The sequence below is a fragment of the Ursus maritimus genome, unplaced genomic scaffold (genome assembly GCF_017311325.1).
Source record: "Ursus maritimus isolate PB19 unplaced genomic scaffold, ASM1731132v1 scaffold_5, whole genome shotgun sequence".
In the NCBI taxonomy this organism is placed as follows: Eukaryota; Metazoa; Chordata; class Mammalia; order Carnivora; family Ursidae; genus Ursus; species Ursus maritimus.
In genome coordinates, this window is record NW_024426663.1 from 77960724 (window position 1) to 77976971 (window position 16248).

The 16248-nt window shown below is 60.9% G+C and overlaps 2 protein-coding genes across 3 annotated transcripts in view; one reads left to right on the top strand and one right to left on the bottom strand.

The window, feature by feature from the left end:
* MGAT4B (alpha-1,3-mannosyl-glycoprotein 4-beta-N-acetylglucosaminyltransferase B) lies at window positions 1-9745 on the bottom strand. Of its 2 annotated transcripts, none has more exons than XM_040622629.1 (15): window positions 9624-9745; window positions 4332-4517; window positions 4103-4243; window positions 3887-4020; window positions 3412-3458; window positions 2979-3092; window positions 2671-2746; window positions 2431-2545; window positions 1970-2100; window positions 1737-1844; window positions 1395-1588; window positions 940-1018; window positions 770-857; window positions 571-683; window positions 1-481 (listed from the first exon to the last, which is right to left on the bottom strand). In XM_040622629.1, exons 1-15 carry the CDS (start codon window positions 9718-9720, stop codon window positions 458-460), a joined length of 1647 nt encoding a protein of 548 aa, XP_040478563.1. In that variant the 5' UTR covers window positions 9721-9745; the 3' UTR covers window positions 1-457. The 2 variants fall into 2 exon arrangements, with proteins under 2 accessions (XP_040478563.1, XP_040478562.1); XM_040622628.1 differs by lacking the exon at window positions 9624-9745 and adding an exon at window positions 9189-9339.
* Window positions 7063-16248, top strand: part of SQSTM1 (sequestosome 1) — a 25965-nt gene continuing 16779 nt past the window's right edge. Inside the window, exons 1-2 of the mRNA XM_040622631.1 lie at window positions 7063-7068; window positions 8617-8623. The gene's annotated coding sequence lies outside the window, so the exon portion shown is untranslated. The remainder of the gene's footprint in view (window positions 7069-8616; window positions 8624-16248) is intronic.

The window sequence follows — 16248 nt, forward strand, 5'->3', positions numbered from 1 at the left end:
CTTCATTAACCCTTTATTACAAGTCACGCTCTTATAGAAGTATATGTGGACTTACGTGAAAAAATCAAATGTATCCAAGAATAAAAAACACAGCACATAAAGTAGTATATGCATTCCAGTGTTCGCGCCGGAGACAGCGGGCGCCCAGGAAAAAGCTCTTCTAAAACGGCCTGGCTCAAGCCGGCCAGGATGCGAACGGTTCCGGGCGGCACGGGCCGGCCTCAGGCACAGTGTGGGGGCCGCCTGCCTCCTCCCGCGGCCGGGCGGGCGGGGGCAGCACCAGCTTCCTGGGGCCTCCGGGCCAGCGGCGATCCCAGGCCTGCGGAGCGGGGCGCCGGGCAGAACCCCTCAGGCTTGGGGCGGCGGCGCCTGGCCCTCCGGGGGCAGCAGCGACGACATCCCAGGTCTCCCAGGGGGCTTCAGGGCCAGCCAAAGTGCACCCTCAGAAGCCCTCCACTTAGTCGGCCTTTTTCAGGAAGATCTGGAAGAGCAGGGCTCGGGGTCAGCTGCGGCCTCGGCGCTCAGCCCTGGTCTGGCTCCGTGGAGTGGCTCCCTGACCTGCCCCCTTACCTCGCTCAGAATGACCCACACGGGGGAGTCTGTCTGGATGGAGAGGCGCAGTGCTTCCAGGGGGCCGAAGGCCGGGTCCACCTCGCCCTCTGCCACACCCTTGTAGAAGGAGCCTGAGGGAGGGCAGCGCTGAGCCACTGCCCCCGACCCCCGTTCAGCCCAGCGTCTTCCAGGCCTCCACCTGCCTGCCCCCACTCACCTATCTGGAGGTAGCCGTCAGGGCTCCGAGGGTACCGGAGGGTGGCTGAGCGGCCCTCCTGCAGGGCCTCCTTGTCTGACTGGGGGTTCTGGGGGCAAAATAAAGGGGCTGAAGCCAGTGGCTGTGTGAGGGGCAGGCCTTCAAGCACCCGCGCAGCCCACCACACTCACATCGAAGGGCAGCACCTCCACTGACGTGTTGAAGAGCTTGTCCTCTGGATGTTCGATGTTCCCGCTGCGGAAGAAGAACCTGTGGCCGGACAGGCCTGTGAGCTGCCGCGGGGCTGGGGCACCGCCCGGCCGCTGTCGTCTGGCCGACAAAAGGCCAGGCCTGGCCCAGGAGTGCCGCATCTGGGCCCTGGGGTGCTGAGGGAGGCTGGGGACCACCCGAGGGCAGCCGTTGGGCTGTGCAAGGCAACCGGGGACGAAGGTGATGGGCCAATGTCACCGAGCTCCTGTGGGCGCTGCCTTAGTGCGTACCATGATGAACCCCTCAGATAAGGAAACTGAGGCAGGGTGAGGTTAAGTGATTTGCTGGGGGTCCAAGAGGGGCATGTGGTGAGGCCTATCCCCTGGCGGCCACCCTGCCCCTCCCCCAAGGTGGACCTATGGGTGCTGGCACTGACCGCTCTAGACGCAGCGGCTGGAAGAAGCGGAAGCGGATGAAGTCCCCTGCAGCAGGCGTGAAGGCCCAGAAGAAATCCTCGCGCAAGTAGGCCTTCTCCAGGGTGAAGTGCTGGTATGTCTTGAGGCTCGTGCTCACCTCGGCCGGTGGGTTCACGTGCTCCTTCCTCAGTGCCTGCTTCCCAAAATCCTTGTCCTGCCGCCAAGGAGGGACAGCGGAGCTAGCAAGGGCCCCCTCGAGAGAGGGACTCGCCCTGCCCACCCTCCCCCCCATCCCCCCACCCCTACCCCGCAGCCCGGGGCTCTGCCTGTCCCCAGCCAGGCCTGGGGGTGGCGCAGCCCACCTTCAGTTTCTGGATCTTGCCCGCCAGCGAGGAGTGCGTGCCCACGTGCTGGAAGAGGGATGGCTTGAAGCGGATCCGCAGGTTGGCTTTCTGCCGGTCACAGTGCTTCTGCAGAGGGAGGGGGAAAGCCTGGGGCTCAGCTTGCGTCAGGCGGTGCGGGGACACTGACGCAGTCCATGCTGCAGGCTGCGTGCCCCACCGCTCTCCCTCGCCTTGGTGCTGCCCCTGCTCACCGCATCCTTCTCGGGGTTGCAGACCTTCACCCACAGAATGTGGTCCAGGAGCCAGTCAATGGGCTTGTCCCGGTAGAACATGAGGATGAACTCCACAATCAGGCTCAGGTCCAGCGACTTGAACATCTTCCCTGAGGGTGGGAATGGGGTGCTGGGTGGGCAGCTCTGCCCTGCCCTACTTTCCCTTAATTCCCGTGGAGGGGGTTCACTGAGGAGGCTCCCACAGCAAGCCCTACGGCCAGCTGCAGGCAGGTGCGGGCACAAGGGGACAGACAGACATCCCGAGGCAGAGGGCGGGCGGGAACAGGCCGACGGGGCTGCAGGAGACACTCCCGGTGGAGCTTGCAAGCATGACCCTGGGTGGTACCAGGGCTGCAGGGACAAGCACAGAGAGGCAGAGGTGGGCTGGACTGAGGGGCCCTGGTCAGGTCCATGGCATGGGGCGGGGCAGGCGGGCGCACCAATGAAGCCCAGCTGGGAGAACTCCAGGATCATCCAGTCCTCCGAGGGCTGCTGCAGCGCAAAGTTCTTCATGGTGCTCAGGTAGTTGGGCTTGGCGACAATGTCATCCTCCAGCTGCACAGCGGGGGGCAGAAAGGGGGCTGGACTCAGGATGGGCACAGGGGCAGGGCGGGGCTCACCGCGCAGGCCCAGCCAGGGTCCAGGGCCGGTGGAGGGCAAAGCAGGGTCTCGGTGCTGACCTGCACGTAGTAGATGCCTTTGGACTGTGCATACATCATGAGGAAGCAGTAATCGAGGTTCTGTTTGGTCCTCCACCTGCGGGGCAGGGGCAGGGGCTCAGGAACGCAGACCCCTCCACCTCCAGTGTGGCTACCACCGAGGCCACTGAGTGTGGGCTGGACCCCCCACCCCAACCGCATGCTGGGGTCCTCCAATGGAGAAATGGAGGCACTGCAAGGAAGTGCCTGGGACTCAGGTGCTGACCGGGTTCTCAGCACAGGTGGGCACGTGGTTGGGGGGGGCACGGGGAAGGAGGCAGTGCTCATACCTGACTCTCTCCTTGGGGTCCCCAAAGGACTCTCGGAGGCGGGAGAAGTCAGGGTAGAAGTGGGGGGAAGGGGAGATGACTTCCAGGAGCCCGGAATGGATCTCCGTGGGGAACCTGGGGGGGGGGCAGGGAAGGCCAGTGGGTATGCAACCTCCAGGCACAGCAGTTGGGGCAGCGCTGAGCTAGCCAGACCCCGTCCCGTTGCTCAGGCCCACCACGAAGACGTCAGCCACCAGCACACCCACCCTACTGAGGCAGTGAGGCTCCAGAGGGGCTGGCCTACCTCTATGCACCCACGGTCTTTCAGCGAAGAGGGGAAGCACCCTTTCCCACATCGGGAAGGCAGGATACTGTCAGGGAGGCGGGCACTTGCCCGCCCAGCACCCTGCAGGGCCCCTCCCCCCACCAGCCTTACCGGTCTGTCAGTACTCACAAGGCTTTGATGTTCTCTGTCACCACCGAGGTGTATTGTGGGTCAGTCTGTGGGGAGACCAAGTGCCCTCCCTAAGCCTGGCTGTCACCCCAAAGGGCCTGGAAGAAGGGGCTGGGGGGAAGAGGGCGGGCCTCAAAAGACCCCATGCACAGACGGAGCGATCGCCCCCCCTCCCCACCCTGAGGGCCGAGTAAGTCCGGGCCTGGGGGCCGCAGGTGCCTCAGAAAAAGCCCTTTGGTGTACCTGGGGCCCTGGGGTGGGGCAGCCTAGGTAACTGGCGTCTCCACCAGGGGGCGCTGAAATGATTTTTTTTTTTTTTAACTTAATAAATTTGTGAATGAAACTGACAACTGAACCTCTGATAGTTTTTCCCTCCGGAACGTTGCTCGGTTTTCATTTTCCTTCTCGTTATTTTGTGCCCTGTGTTCTCTGAATGCTCCCACCCGCCCCCCACCCCGCACCCCAGCCCACTCGCCTCGGCGATCAGCACCACGATGACCGAGTCCTCCTTCTCCTGCGGGCTCAGCTCCGAGATGAGCGAGTGCAGCGTGTCTGTCAGGTACGAGTGCACCTCACGCCTCACGCTGGGGATGCCCATCACTACCGACACTGCGGGGGCGCGAAGAATCGATACCGGCACGATGCCGGGGACCACCCCCCGCCCCCGGCCCCTCCCGGGATCCGCCCCTACCTCCGGTGCGGCCCTGGCCCACGCGCACGGCAGGCTGCAGGCTGCTTTCCTTGGCCAGCAGGTGCGGCAGGTGGTGGAAGACGGTGGGCAGGTGCAGCACGTGCTTGTGGGAGACGTTCCACGGCTTCAGTCGTGGATCCTCTGGGTGGGTCGGGAAGGGACGGGTCAGACGAGACGACCTGCCATCAGCCCCGCCTCCCCCGCCGCCGCCGGCGGCTCCAGCGCTCACCAGTTAGGCGGCCCCAGGTGCGATTGCCCTCCCCCTCTCGCAGCGCCTGCCTCTCCGACACTGCCCTCTTGATCTCGTCCAGCACCAGGTTGAGCTCCTTAGAGCGCTTGAGGCTCTCCTGCTCAGCCGCATGCAGCCGGTCACGAAGCGCCAGGAACTCCCGCTGGTACACGTCCACCACGTCGCCTGTGGGTGGTTCGCACGCTGTCACCAGGGGGCAGCCGAGCACTGAGCTACTGCCCCTGAAGTGTGCCAGCACGCACACTTTTGTGCCCATCTGTGCAATGGGCTATCTACATCTGTTCTTGTGCCTGCCTACATGCCAGCTTCGGGTGTGCGTGTGTGTGTCGGGGGCGGGGAGTGTACATAAGGGTCACTCTGAGATCACACTGACCCACGGGGGGTGGGGGGGAATCTTCACTGGGAGGATTGGTACTCTCAGTACTCCCCCCACCCTGTTATCTTCACCTTTGAGGAGACATCTGAGGGAGGGCTGCAGGATCACTTCCAGCCCCAGGTGGGGCAATCCTTAGACTGAATCTTCACCCAGTGGCTCCCAAAGTCCCCCCCCCCCCTTGCTTCTTTTTGCAGTATCTGCTCCTTCCAGGAGGTGCGATGCCCAGGGTCCCATCCAGGGCACAAGGACCCAGCCCTTCTAGCTCCCTGGGCTGTCCCCCTCCCTCCTCTCGGCCTCTGCCCTTTGCTCCCCACTCGTGTTCACAGAGGAGGTCACAGGCAGCCCAAGGCCCTCTGGGGATAACCTTCCCTGGGCTCTCATGCTGTCCTCCAAGTAGGACTGGGCCCTGGTGCCCATTCTGCACTAAGCGCCAACTCTGGATTCTGCTGCAGTTTCAGCCTCCCAGGGCTCTGATGAGCAGATGAAATTGGGGAACTACTCCCGGGTCACTCAGTGAGTCAGCAGCGGCGCGGGAACACAGCTCCGAATGCACGCAGACCTGCTTCTCTGGAGACCTGTACTAGGCATGTGCCACCTTGAAGGGTCTGCATGCCCCCCCTCCCCAGGGAGGACCCACGTCAGAACCTCCAGCCGGGCCCCAGCTGTGGGCTTTAGGGGTGCAGGCTGGTCAGGAGCAGCACCAGGGTGGGGGTTCCTCACAGAAGAAAGGGATCCCCAGAGTGCCAAGCACCTGGCTCCACTGGCCTGGCGGGGACCAGTGAGCAAGAACAAGACAAACAACATCCCCCCTGCGGCTGGCACAGCACGTCCCTCGGGGCTGTGTGCTCCAGAACCGTCCTCATCTCGCTCTATCTGCCGTCCGTACGCCCGCTTCTCCTTGTCTCTGGTCCGTGTGCTTGCGTGTGTGGTCTCTTCTGCCTGGGATCCCCTTTTCTCTTCTGGGTCTAATGAAAACCCATGCAGCCTTCGAGGCCTAGTTTCAAAGTCTAGCGTTCAAGTCTAGGAAACCTTCCAGAACTCCCCTCTCATCCCTAGGCAGCTCTTCTGTTCCTTGATTCCCCTGTGGGGTCCCAGCCCCCAGAATGCCCTGGGATAGTGTTGCCACCCCCACCCAGCTATGTGCATCAAAGGTCATGACCAAGGCAAAGTTCTGTCATCTCAGAATACCCCTCCCCCCTTAAGCTGCATGTGGCAGAGGTCTAAGAGCTAAATCCCAGGGGAGGAGAAAGGGGTAGCCCAGGGTGGGGGGATGGTGTGGAGGGGGAGGCCGGGGAGGTGAGCCAAGCAGATCCTCCCTAAGGCACTCTATACTCATCTGCTTGGCCCATAGGGACAGCCCTGCAGGGGGAGGGAGTGGAGAGTCGGGTTACAGGATCTGTGAGGCTCTGCGCTGGGTTCAGTGGCCGGGTTACCCTGGAAACCTGACCCCTTGAACAGGAGCCAACCACCCCCATCAAACACTCACCCACCCAGCCCAGAGTGGGGTGGCGCCAGGAGTGTCCCCGCTGGGCCAGCTGCCCCACAGGGAAGGGGGACCAGAGGTGCTGAGGACCCCAGGAGGGAGCTCAGAGCTGCTCTGTGAGGTGGGGGGAGGGGGGAGGCCTCACTCCCTCTGACTGCTGCCCCTCCCTGGCCTTCTCCGTTATGCAGGCTGAGCTCTGTTCAACCTTCACCTGCAGGGGCAGACAAGCCTGGTGGGCAGCGGTAGGCATCTGAGTCACCCTGGCCACTGAGGCCTGGGCACAGCCCGTTCCCTACCCTGGCCTCCCTTCCTAGGGGTCTCCCCCAACCCGGCTCCTGCCCACACCAATCCTTGTGTCGTTTCCCTCAACACCGCAGGCCCGGTCCCTCAGCAGCCCGCCCCTGCTCCTGCCCCCCTGCTCCTGCCCTGCCCGAAAGGTGCCCAGCCGGACCGCTGTCCATGACTTCTCTGGTCCCGGGTCCACTCTGTCTTCGCCTCTCAAAGCCAGAAACTCAAGCTCTGTCCCTGCTTCTCCCTGGGCTGCACCTTATGTGCCAGGGCTCTGCCCAGCCGTCCAGAACGCCTACGACCTTTTCGGGCTGGGGGGCTGGACTGACATGTTGGATGGGGCTCAAGGGAGGGGAGGGGCAAAGGCCTGGGAGCTCCTGGCTTCTGGGGGGCCGGAAAGAAATTCCTGGGAGCTAGGGCTGAGGGCACTTCGGCTTCTCCTTCTCTCCATACCTTCGTATTCCAGGGAGGAAGCGTGGAGGGTCGGCCCCGGGTGCAGCTGGCCCCAGGGAAGGACTGCCACACTAGCGGCACCTTTCCCACTTCTACCCCCATCTGAAGGCAGAGTAGTCAGGACACTTGAGGCCCATGGACCACAGTCATCCCCTGGTTCCCTCTTGATGGAAGAAAGAGATTTAAGAGCCAAGCCAGGCACAGACCACGTGCCATGTACTTAGGGAAGGGGAACCAGGCTCAGCGGGGCACAGGCAGGTGCCAGGCCCAGTGAAGGTGTGGGGTTAACGTGCAGGTGGGGCCGGGGTATAGAGAGGGCCAGCTGTTCCTCTCCTCTCCAGGCCTTGCAAACCACACCTCGCAGGGGTCAAGGAGGGTGTGGGTGATTGTTGAAGTCCGGGCTGCTGGGGTGCTGGGGAGGGCTGAGGCTGGCCTGGGCAGGGTCTGCTGTTCTCCCTGGGGATGGGCCTTCAGCAGGTCCTTGGCCGAGGGCCAGAGTCTGATTGCTAGAGGAGCTGTTGCACAAATCTGGTCAAGGCTGGATATGAAAGTGCGCCCCAAACCGGGATCCAGGGTCCAGCTGGCCCAGGCCTAGGTGTCCTTCCTGGCCCTTGGCCCTGGGCTTCCAGGAAGCCACCTGCTCCTGCTGCGTCCTTCCTCTTTGGCTCCCAGCCCACCTTTCTTACAGCTCCGGGTTCCTCTGCCGTTTCTCTAAGTACTGGCGCCGGCGCCAGCCCTACCCTAAACCCTTCAAAGCAGCTGGAAGCTGGGGTCAGATCTGGCTTCCCCATGAGCAGGTGTCTACATGTACGAAGGAGAAGAAGGTTTGCCTAAGAGCCCAGATTCAGGCTTTTCTTGAGCCTCCAAAGACCTGGCTTTGCTGGGCTCCCTAAAACGGGGATAGCCCTTGACTGGGCAGTGCCCGGTCACCCCCGGTCACCCCCTCATCATGCCTCACAGGCTCTTGGGCTTCTGTGAGGACCCCTGTCACTGAGCCCCACACGTCTTTGGCTGGTGGTCCATCCACTCCCCAGGCCCTTGGAGGCCCAGCCTACTGGATGACCCCCTCCGAGACGGTGGGCCCTAGATGGAGCCTCTACTATCTGGCCTCCCTCTGCTGCTCCTGGAGGTCAGTTCCCTGTGGCCAGCCAGGCTCCCAGAGAAGGGGTGGGGGGCTGCACCTGGGGTCAGGCTGGGGGCACGTGGCTGTTGCAGGAGGCACACAGGAACAGCGGCCTGGCTGAGGACAGGGTGCAAGGGTTCATCAACCCACCCACGAGCAGACAGATGTGCCCCAGCTCATCCGATCTAGCCCCAGCCTGGTCTCCATGCCAGCCTGCTTATGTGGCTACTGTCCCAGAGGTCCAACATGCCTTCCTCCTGGGGACACGCCCACCTACAGAGCACTCTGCCCCATGCATGCCATCTTCCAGGTGACACACCCTTACTTCCAGAGAACTCTGCCCCAGCCATGCCCTCCCTGTGCCAAGACCTAGGGATCTCCCTTCAGGGCCCCTGGAGCCCTAAGGCCCCGACCCAAACAGGTTGGTGGACTGCAGTAGGCTGGGCTGGTCAGGCAGGAGACAGGTGGGGGCCGTTGGGGCTTGGAGGGTCAGGAAGGTACCAGATCCTCCCTTAGTGGTTCCTCCTCCAGCTTCATGTAGCATGGGGTTGAGAAAGAGGGAAGCAGAGGGTCAGCTGGCCTCAGCCTGATCCTGCTTAGACCTCCCGCAGGAAGGCCAGGAGGCAGGAAGGAAGCAGCTTTTCCCGGAGGCTCCCATGCTGCAGGCTGGGTGGACAAGGCCTGTGAGGGCCTCCTCAGCCCCAGCCATCCCAATCGACACCAGGCCACGCCAGCCGGTGCTGTGGCCTGCCCCTACCCTCTTCCCGAAGTGTGCAGACCAAGCTCAGAGGACCGCGGCGGTAGACTGGCCAGCCTGCCCAAACTTCGGGTGGGGGGTGGAGGTCCGATGAGACCGCACGAAATAAGTTAACGGGTAGCTGGGGGTGGGCTGGGTACTCACGAGGCCGGCGGCGGGCCAGCAGCCACAGGAAGGCTTCCCTAGCACCCAGGTTCCCGCGGAGGAATCCTGGGGCCAGGTGTCATGGAGGAGGGCTGCGGAGGCCTCAGGGAGCAGCCCCCCCAACAGTGGGCTGGGGTGGAGAGGTGGTGCGGGGTGGAGGGTGCTGCCCGCATGTCCGGCTGCCCCCTCACACCTGTCTCAGAACACCATACCTGCTCCTGCCCAGATGCCTGGAGAAGGGACCTTGGGGGCCACCTGGCCACAACCATCTCTTGACCTTGTGTCTCTGTCCCTCTCTGCAAACTCCAAGGTCCCTAGGTCGCCCGTGGGAGCGACCAGCCCCAGCATCGGCGCAACCGTACTCACGGAGGCCCCCGATGTCCCGAGCGCCGTACCGGGCCGCCGCTGACCGCTCGGCCGCGGCGGCCCAGCCCAGGCCGGAGGCGAATTTCGCTATTCCGGCAGCAAACAAGTGGGGGCGAGGATGGGAGGGGCGTCCTCCCGCGCCGCCCGGGCGGGGAAGGGGCGCCTGCGTCGGCTTCCGGCCGCCTCCCGCGGCCACCGGCCGGACCCTGCTCCGGCCGCCAGCGCCCAGGTGAGCCCAGGTGCGTGGCGCGGCGCGGAGCCCGGCGGGGGAGGGGGCTCACCTTTCTGGCCGCTGAGCGCCGCGTACCAGGAGAGCGAGAGGAAGGCGCACAGGCAGAAGAGCAGCAGCGTCAGGAAGGTGCCATTGCGGAGCCTCATCTCCTCGGGTGCGCGGCGGGCGCCGGCGGGGCCGAAGCCGCATGGCCCGCGGAGCCGGGGCCGGGGCGCGGGGGCCGGGAGGCGGCGGAGGCCCCGGCGGGCGGGAGGCGCTGCCCGGGGCCGGGCGGGAGGCGGGGCAGGCGGCGGGACCGGGCCGGGCGCCGCGCTGACGGCTGCTCGGGGGCGCGGGCCAGGCGGCGCGGGCGGCCTCGACTGGGCGGCTGGGACGGCCCGGGCTGGGCTAGGCTAGGCTGGGCGGCGAGAGCCGCGGCCAGGCCTGGATCCGGGGCCGCCGCGGAGTCGGCAGCGCAGGGCGGGGCGGCCCGGATTTAAAGGGGCCGCATCACCCGCTGCCGCCACCAGCACCGCGAGGGGGCGGGGTGGGGTATGGGCTCCCGGGATCCCGCCCGCGCGGCCCGGGACGGTGGCCCCCGCACGATCTCGGGCGGCCTCGGCTTCGGGCCGCCTCGGGTAGGTCGAGGCCGGGGCCATCGCCAGCGCGGGTCGGCTGCGGTGGAGGTGGCGCTCCGTGGGGCCCCGGATCCCCCGGACCGCCGCCCCCTCGCTTGTTCACTTCTCCATTAGGATCCACCTCCCCTCCCCACCTCAGACCCGGACCCCACGCCCCCTTCAGCCCGGGACCCTCAAGCCGGTGGCAGGGGGCGAGGTGCGGCTGGAGCTGGCGGTGCCTGGAGTTGGGGGGCCGCTGCCTGCACCGACGCCCCCGGGCGCTTCCCCTTCCAGGACTTTTCTCTAGTCGGCGGGATGCAGGCGTGGTGGGGGCCCCGGAGGCGCTCCTGCTCCGCAGAGTACGAACAATGGGCCGTTTTGAGGAGCAAAAGAGCCGCAGGTACGGGGGTGTTGGTCACAGTGACCAGTCCTGAGCGGGGCTGGCTCGGGGGGTGCTGGCGCCGGTGGGCGGGAGGCAGGGGGCAACCGCAGGGGTGAGGCGGGCCGCGGGCCGGCGCCTCTCCCCTCACCGCGGGGCGCTTTCATCTTCCTTCTTTCCCCATCCTCCTGTGGGATTCGTCCAACCGAGGTTCGGGGCAGACATTTGGGGAGCTCCCTTGTCCAGTTCCTAGGAGTCCTGGTTCCCAGCGTTGCCCGCAGGCTCCGCCCCGCGGGAGAGGCTTTGGCCGGGGAGAGGTTTCAGACTGGAAGTCGCTGGGGATTTGTGTTTCTCTTCCAGCCCCGGTCCACACCTGGGGGCAGGATGTGCTCCCGGGAGCCCGGTAGGGTCTGGGCGGGAGCCTCTGCAGAGGCCTTTATGCCGGGAGCAGGTGAGGCAGGGCCCCTGGCTGCGGCGGGACTTCATCCTGGGGCCTGATGAAATGACTGGCCACGGTTTTCCCGCAGACCTGATTTAACACTGACACAGGTACTGCTCTCTCGACTTGTAATGAACTTTATTTATTTTTTAAAAAGATTTATTTTAGAGAGGGGAAGGAAGGGGCAGAGGGAGAGAGAGTTTCAAGCAGACTCCACGCTGAGTGCGGAGCCCGTTGTCGCTGCGCCCCATCCCAGGACCCTGAGATCATGACCTGAGCCCAAACCAAGAGACGGTCACTTGACCGACTGAGCCACCGAGGTGGCCCCCAGTGAACTTTATGAACTGACACCAGCCTTCTTGGAGTCTTCTGAAGGAAACTGTCTTGTTTCCTCCCTGTGTTTTCACAGGGCATCAGCTGTTCGTGGCAAGGGATAATGGTTTTTCATCTGGACTGTGATACAGAGGGCTTTAAAATTTTCTAAATGTGTATTTAAGTTTAAAAGTGAGTTGGTTTAAGGAAATGTATTAAACCAGTAAAAATGAAAGTCATGGCCTGTCTGTGATGAAAGTTTGGGGAACTCATCTGAGTCCCCTCCCACCACCGACACTCTGGCTTTGGGGAGAAGGAACCGGAATTAGGGAGGCCCCAGGGATGGGGGCAGAATCCTGGGGATTGCAGGGCCTCTATCAGGAATGGGACTATCCACCCGCGCCTGGGTGGCTCAGTTGGTTAAGTATCTGCCTTTGGCTCAGGTCATGATCCCCAGGGTCCTGGGATCAAGCTCCACATCGGGCTCCCTGCTTGGCAGGAAGCCTGCTTCTCCCTCTCCCACTCCCCCTACTTGTGTTCCCTCTCTTGGTGTCTCTCTCTGTCAAATAAATAAATAAAATCTTAAAAAAAAAAAAAAAAAGGAATGGGACTATCAGGCCACAGTGGGGGAGAAGGGGGGTGATCGACTTTGGGAAGTGTGAGGTCTGGAGTGAAGGGGAATGGGAGAGGGACTAGGGGATGTAGGCTGGAGGGGGCCACACACCCAAACAGATTATGGTTGGGCAGCCACAGGGGTCCGGGCTATGGCGTTTGGGGGGCAATCTTTCCCGACCCCCCAGCCAAGCTGCCTTTCTGTGCCTCCTCCCCACTGCCCCACCAGAATCCCAGGAGGGGGTCCTCTGGGCCACACACCCACTCAGGGCACACACCCACCATTTTGTCAGCACCATGCCTGAACGTCCTGCCGGGATCCCCAAGGAAAGCCAGTGCTGTGACCAGAAGGGGGCTGGAATGGGGTGGTGTTAGCAAGAGAGCAGAAACCTAAGGGGGCCTGCAGAAGTGACATCACCGTGAGGGGAGGCCCACCGTGCCTTAATTCATTTGTTCCTGCATTCATTCGTTCATTCATTCTTCCCACTGTGGTGGGGGAGGGGGGGCTTGGTCCGTCGTCCCAGCTCCTGGAGGACTCTCGCCTGACCCTCTCTGTGGCTTCAGCACCCCCATCTTTCTCCTTTGAAACAGGGGCAGCCCTTGCTGGGCTCCAGTGCAGTTTTCCATTGCTCTCTCTGCCCCAGGGACTGTCCGCAGCCAGACTCCCTCCCAGCCCTTCCAGGCCTGGGGAGCAGCAGCCCCTCACCCAAGGGCCCAGTTTCTGTGCCAGGGACGGCAACTCCAATCCCCACCCAGGAGAGAGCAGGGAGCCAAATGGGCACAGAAAAGTCCTGCTTTCTCCCCAGACCGTGCGCCCTTCTTCCTTCTTCCTTCGTCCCTGTTCCCTATAGAGTAAAAATGCCCCCGTGTTGGGATCACCTGCCAGTGCTCAGCCCACTTCCTGGAGATTTTCTGGGATGGCCCTTGGCGATGGCTGGTCCTTCCATCCTTCTCTCCTGGGCTTCTCAACCTGTGGTCCAGGGACCCAGAATTGGGGAGGTCTAGGCGTTAAGATGAGAAAGAAAATAAAAATCCATCTTTATTTTTACTAATCTGTAACTGAAACGTGGCATTTCCTCCAGTTATGAATGGAGGCAGCAAAGTTGAGCAAAATTAGTGGTGCTGGAGACCATCGCACAGACCATCGCATAGAAATCACAGGGCTTTTCAGGCTGCGGGTGTTGCAGACATGTCCAAATAGCGGTGACACGCTCCTGCTTGGCGATTCTGGTGTTTGTTAGCCCTGCCTCTCTATATTATCATTGAATGAGTTAATAAGGAATGCTGGGTGGGGTGCCTGGCTCAGTCCGTAGAGCACGTGACCCTTGATCTCAGGGTCATGAGTTCCAGCCCCACATGGGGCGGTAGAGCTTACTTAAAAAAAAAAGGGGGGGGATCACAGGTGCTTCTATGTCACAAATCTGTGTTTTTTTGTTTTTGTCTTTATTTATTTATTTTGAAAAAGTAGGCTCCACGCCCAACGTGGGGCTTGCATTTAGGACCCCGAGATCAAGAGTTGCATGCTCTATGGATCCGAGCCAGCCAGGCAGGTGCCCCACAAATTTGTGTTTTTATTTTTTTATCATTTTATTTTATTTATTTGAGAGAGAGAGAGAGAGAGAGAGAGCAGAGAGGGTGAGGGAGAAGCAGACTTCCCGCTGAGCAGAAAGCCCCATGTGGGACTCGATCCCAGGACCCTGAGTTCATGACTTGAACAAAAGGCAGATACTTAACAACTGAGCCACCCAGGTGCCCATATTTGTGTTTTTATATTTTGATATTTGCACTCCAATATTAGTACTCCTTTTGTGATGCAAATTATTTTAAGCATTTCAAAACTGGGTTCTAAGCGGGGATCCTTTGTCTTCTCCGGATGTTAAGGGAATCTCCTGTCCCTTGAGAGTTTGGAAGTCCTGCCCTAAGCCTCCCCTGGTCCCCTCAGCAGGCCCTTCTTTCCTTGGACGCCTTATTTCCATTTTCATTCATAACCAATGTTCTTTTTTTTTTTTTTAAGATTTTTAAGAGACAGCCAGAGAGAGAGGGAACACAAGCAGGGGGAGTGGGAGAGGGAGAAGCAGGCTCCCAGCAGAGGAGCCTGATGCGGGGCTTGATCCCAGAACGCCGGGATCACGCCCTGAGCCGAAGGCAGATGCTTAACGACTGCGCCACCCAGGCGCCCCATAACCAATGTTCTGAATGTTCACCATGTGCCAGACACGTATGAGTCACCAGCGACACCAGGGACACTACCTGGGACACTACCCTGCCCTGCCAGTGTGCTGGCCCTGGCCACTCCACCCAGTGCTGGAAAGGTAAAGTTCATGGGGCTCAGAAAGCTTACAGCGGGGGAAATTCCCTTGTCCAAAGACAATGGGCCTTCCTGGGAAAATGAGGTTAGTAATATGGCCCAGGGGAGAGGGAGGGGTAGCCTTAGCAGAGGGGCCCAGCTGGATCAGCCGCTGTGGAAGGAGTCCCCAGGCCTGCTGGCTACAGCTCAGGGAGAGAAGGGGCAGGGGGGCAGGTCCTTGCACACCTCGTCCCGACGGGGGTTTTTACCCTTGGAGCTACAAGGAGCGTCCAAAGCGTCCGAAGCAGGGAGAAGAGTTGGGGCTGCCATGGGATTGAGACAGTCATACCCACATTTTGAAAAGATCACTGCAGCAGGCAGGGGAAAGGCGCCGGAGGGAGTAAGAGAGGAAGCAGGGAGATGAGCCAGGGGCTGTTGTAGGTGAAGGAATCCAGAATACATCACTGCGGCAGGAAAATTGTATCGAGCTGAAAGCATTTGAAAATAGGCTTTTCCTTGAACTTCCTTGTCTGCCTAAAAGCAAGGCCTCCCAAAATAACTCGATTGTCCTAAATCCCCGCCAGAGTGGCTTTTATTATCTGATAAGCCCGTTGTCACAAAACCATCAATAATACCTCTCATCTGTTCTCCTGAGGGCCCGTTTATCTCTCCTAAAAGTCTTCTGTTTTCCTCCTAAGTACCATCTGTCTCCTCCTCTGCTTTCCCTATTAAGTTGGTATATAAGCCCCCAAATTCTAACTGCCTAGTACTCGAATAAAATTGTCTTTTCTCTTGCTCATCTGTTTTCTTTTTTCATCAATTTAATTCACAGACCCAGTTACTGAACCTAAAACGGTAGAGGAGTTTTCCATTCTGCCCTGACGTAGGCATCTGGGAGAGAGATGGTCTGGAATGGGGGCCAGGGGATTGGAGATGAAGAGAAGTCGCCAGGACAACCTTCAGGGGACTGTATATCGCTGAGGTCGAGAGCTCGGACTAGTGAGGCAGCCTGCCTGGGTTCGTCATCCTGGCCCTACCCCTGTGTGACACGGCTGTATGATGCTGGGCAAGGTACTGAATCTTTTCTGTGCCTCTTTCCCTGGGGTGAAAAGTGGGGGTAATAATCAGTGACGATAAGCTTGATAACCCCAAGTTTCCATGATTTAATAAAGGTATATTTCTCAAAGCCACGTATCTCTCAAGGGTCCTTGGGGAACTCTGCTCATGGTGGTTCCCGCCCAGGCTTTCAGATGTGACCGTGGGAACATTACAGGCTTCCCCGACAGGGAAAGAGAGCTCTCGAAGCTCTGGCATGGGCAAATAAACACATGCTCTGGCCTGTAAGGGATACGGGGCTCTTCTCTCAGGTCCTGAGCCGGAACGAATCATGTGACGATACCTCGGGGGAGCAGGTGAGTTCGTACAGATAAAATATTCAGAATGCTTCCTGGCATAAGGGAAGCACTACGTGAGTATTTTTGCCGTGATTGTCAGGATATACGACTGCTGGGGGTCTGAGGGCACCGCAGGGTCACAGCTGACCTCTGTGTTGCTGGCCGGCATCGCGCGGAGCGTCATTGCCACTGGGAACCCCGGGGCAGGGACGAGGTGTGGTGGTTTAGTTCTCGTGGCTACCACTGACCCAGACCCAAATCAGCTGGTTTAAGGCATCTCGTGATCCAGCGTCAGGCTTTGCTGGGACCGAGGAGCTCAGACACCAAGGTCAGGGTCAGTGGCCAGCTTGGGTTACACACCCAACCCTGACCCAGGGCGCCACTGTGCTCTGGGTGGCCAAGCTCGGGTCACGTACCTGTCCCACCCTGCCCTCAGTGCTGGGGAGAAATGAATCCTTAAAGGACAGTTTCCATCCATAAAGGAAATTGGGAATGCATGTAAAATGTAAGAATGAGGGCCGTAACCTTCCTTCTCTCGCCCCAACTCTTGTCAAGGGGAACTTCAGCCCCCGCCCTGGGCCCCAAAGAACTACAGACCCTGAGAGTGGAGGAGTGTGAGTCCCTGGAGCCCAGGGCTGGGGGGCTATGCCCTCGT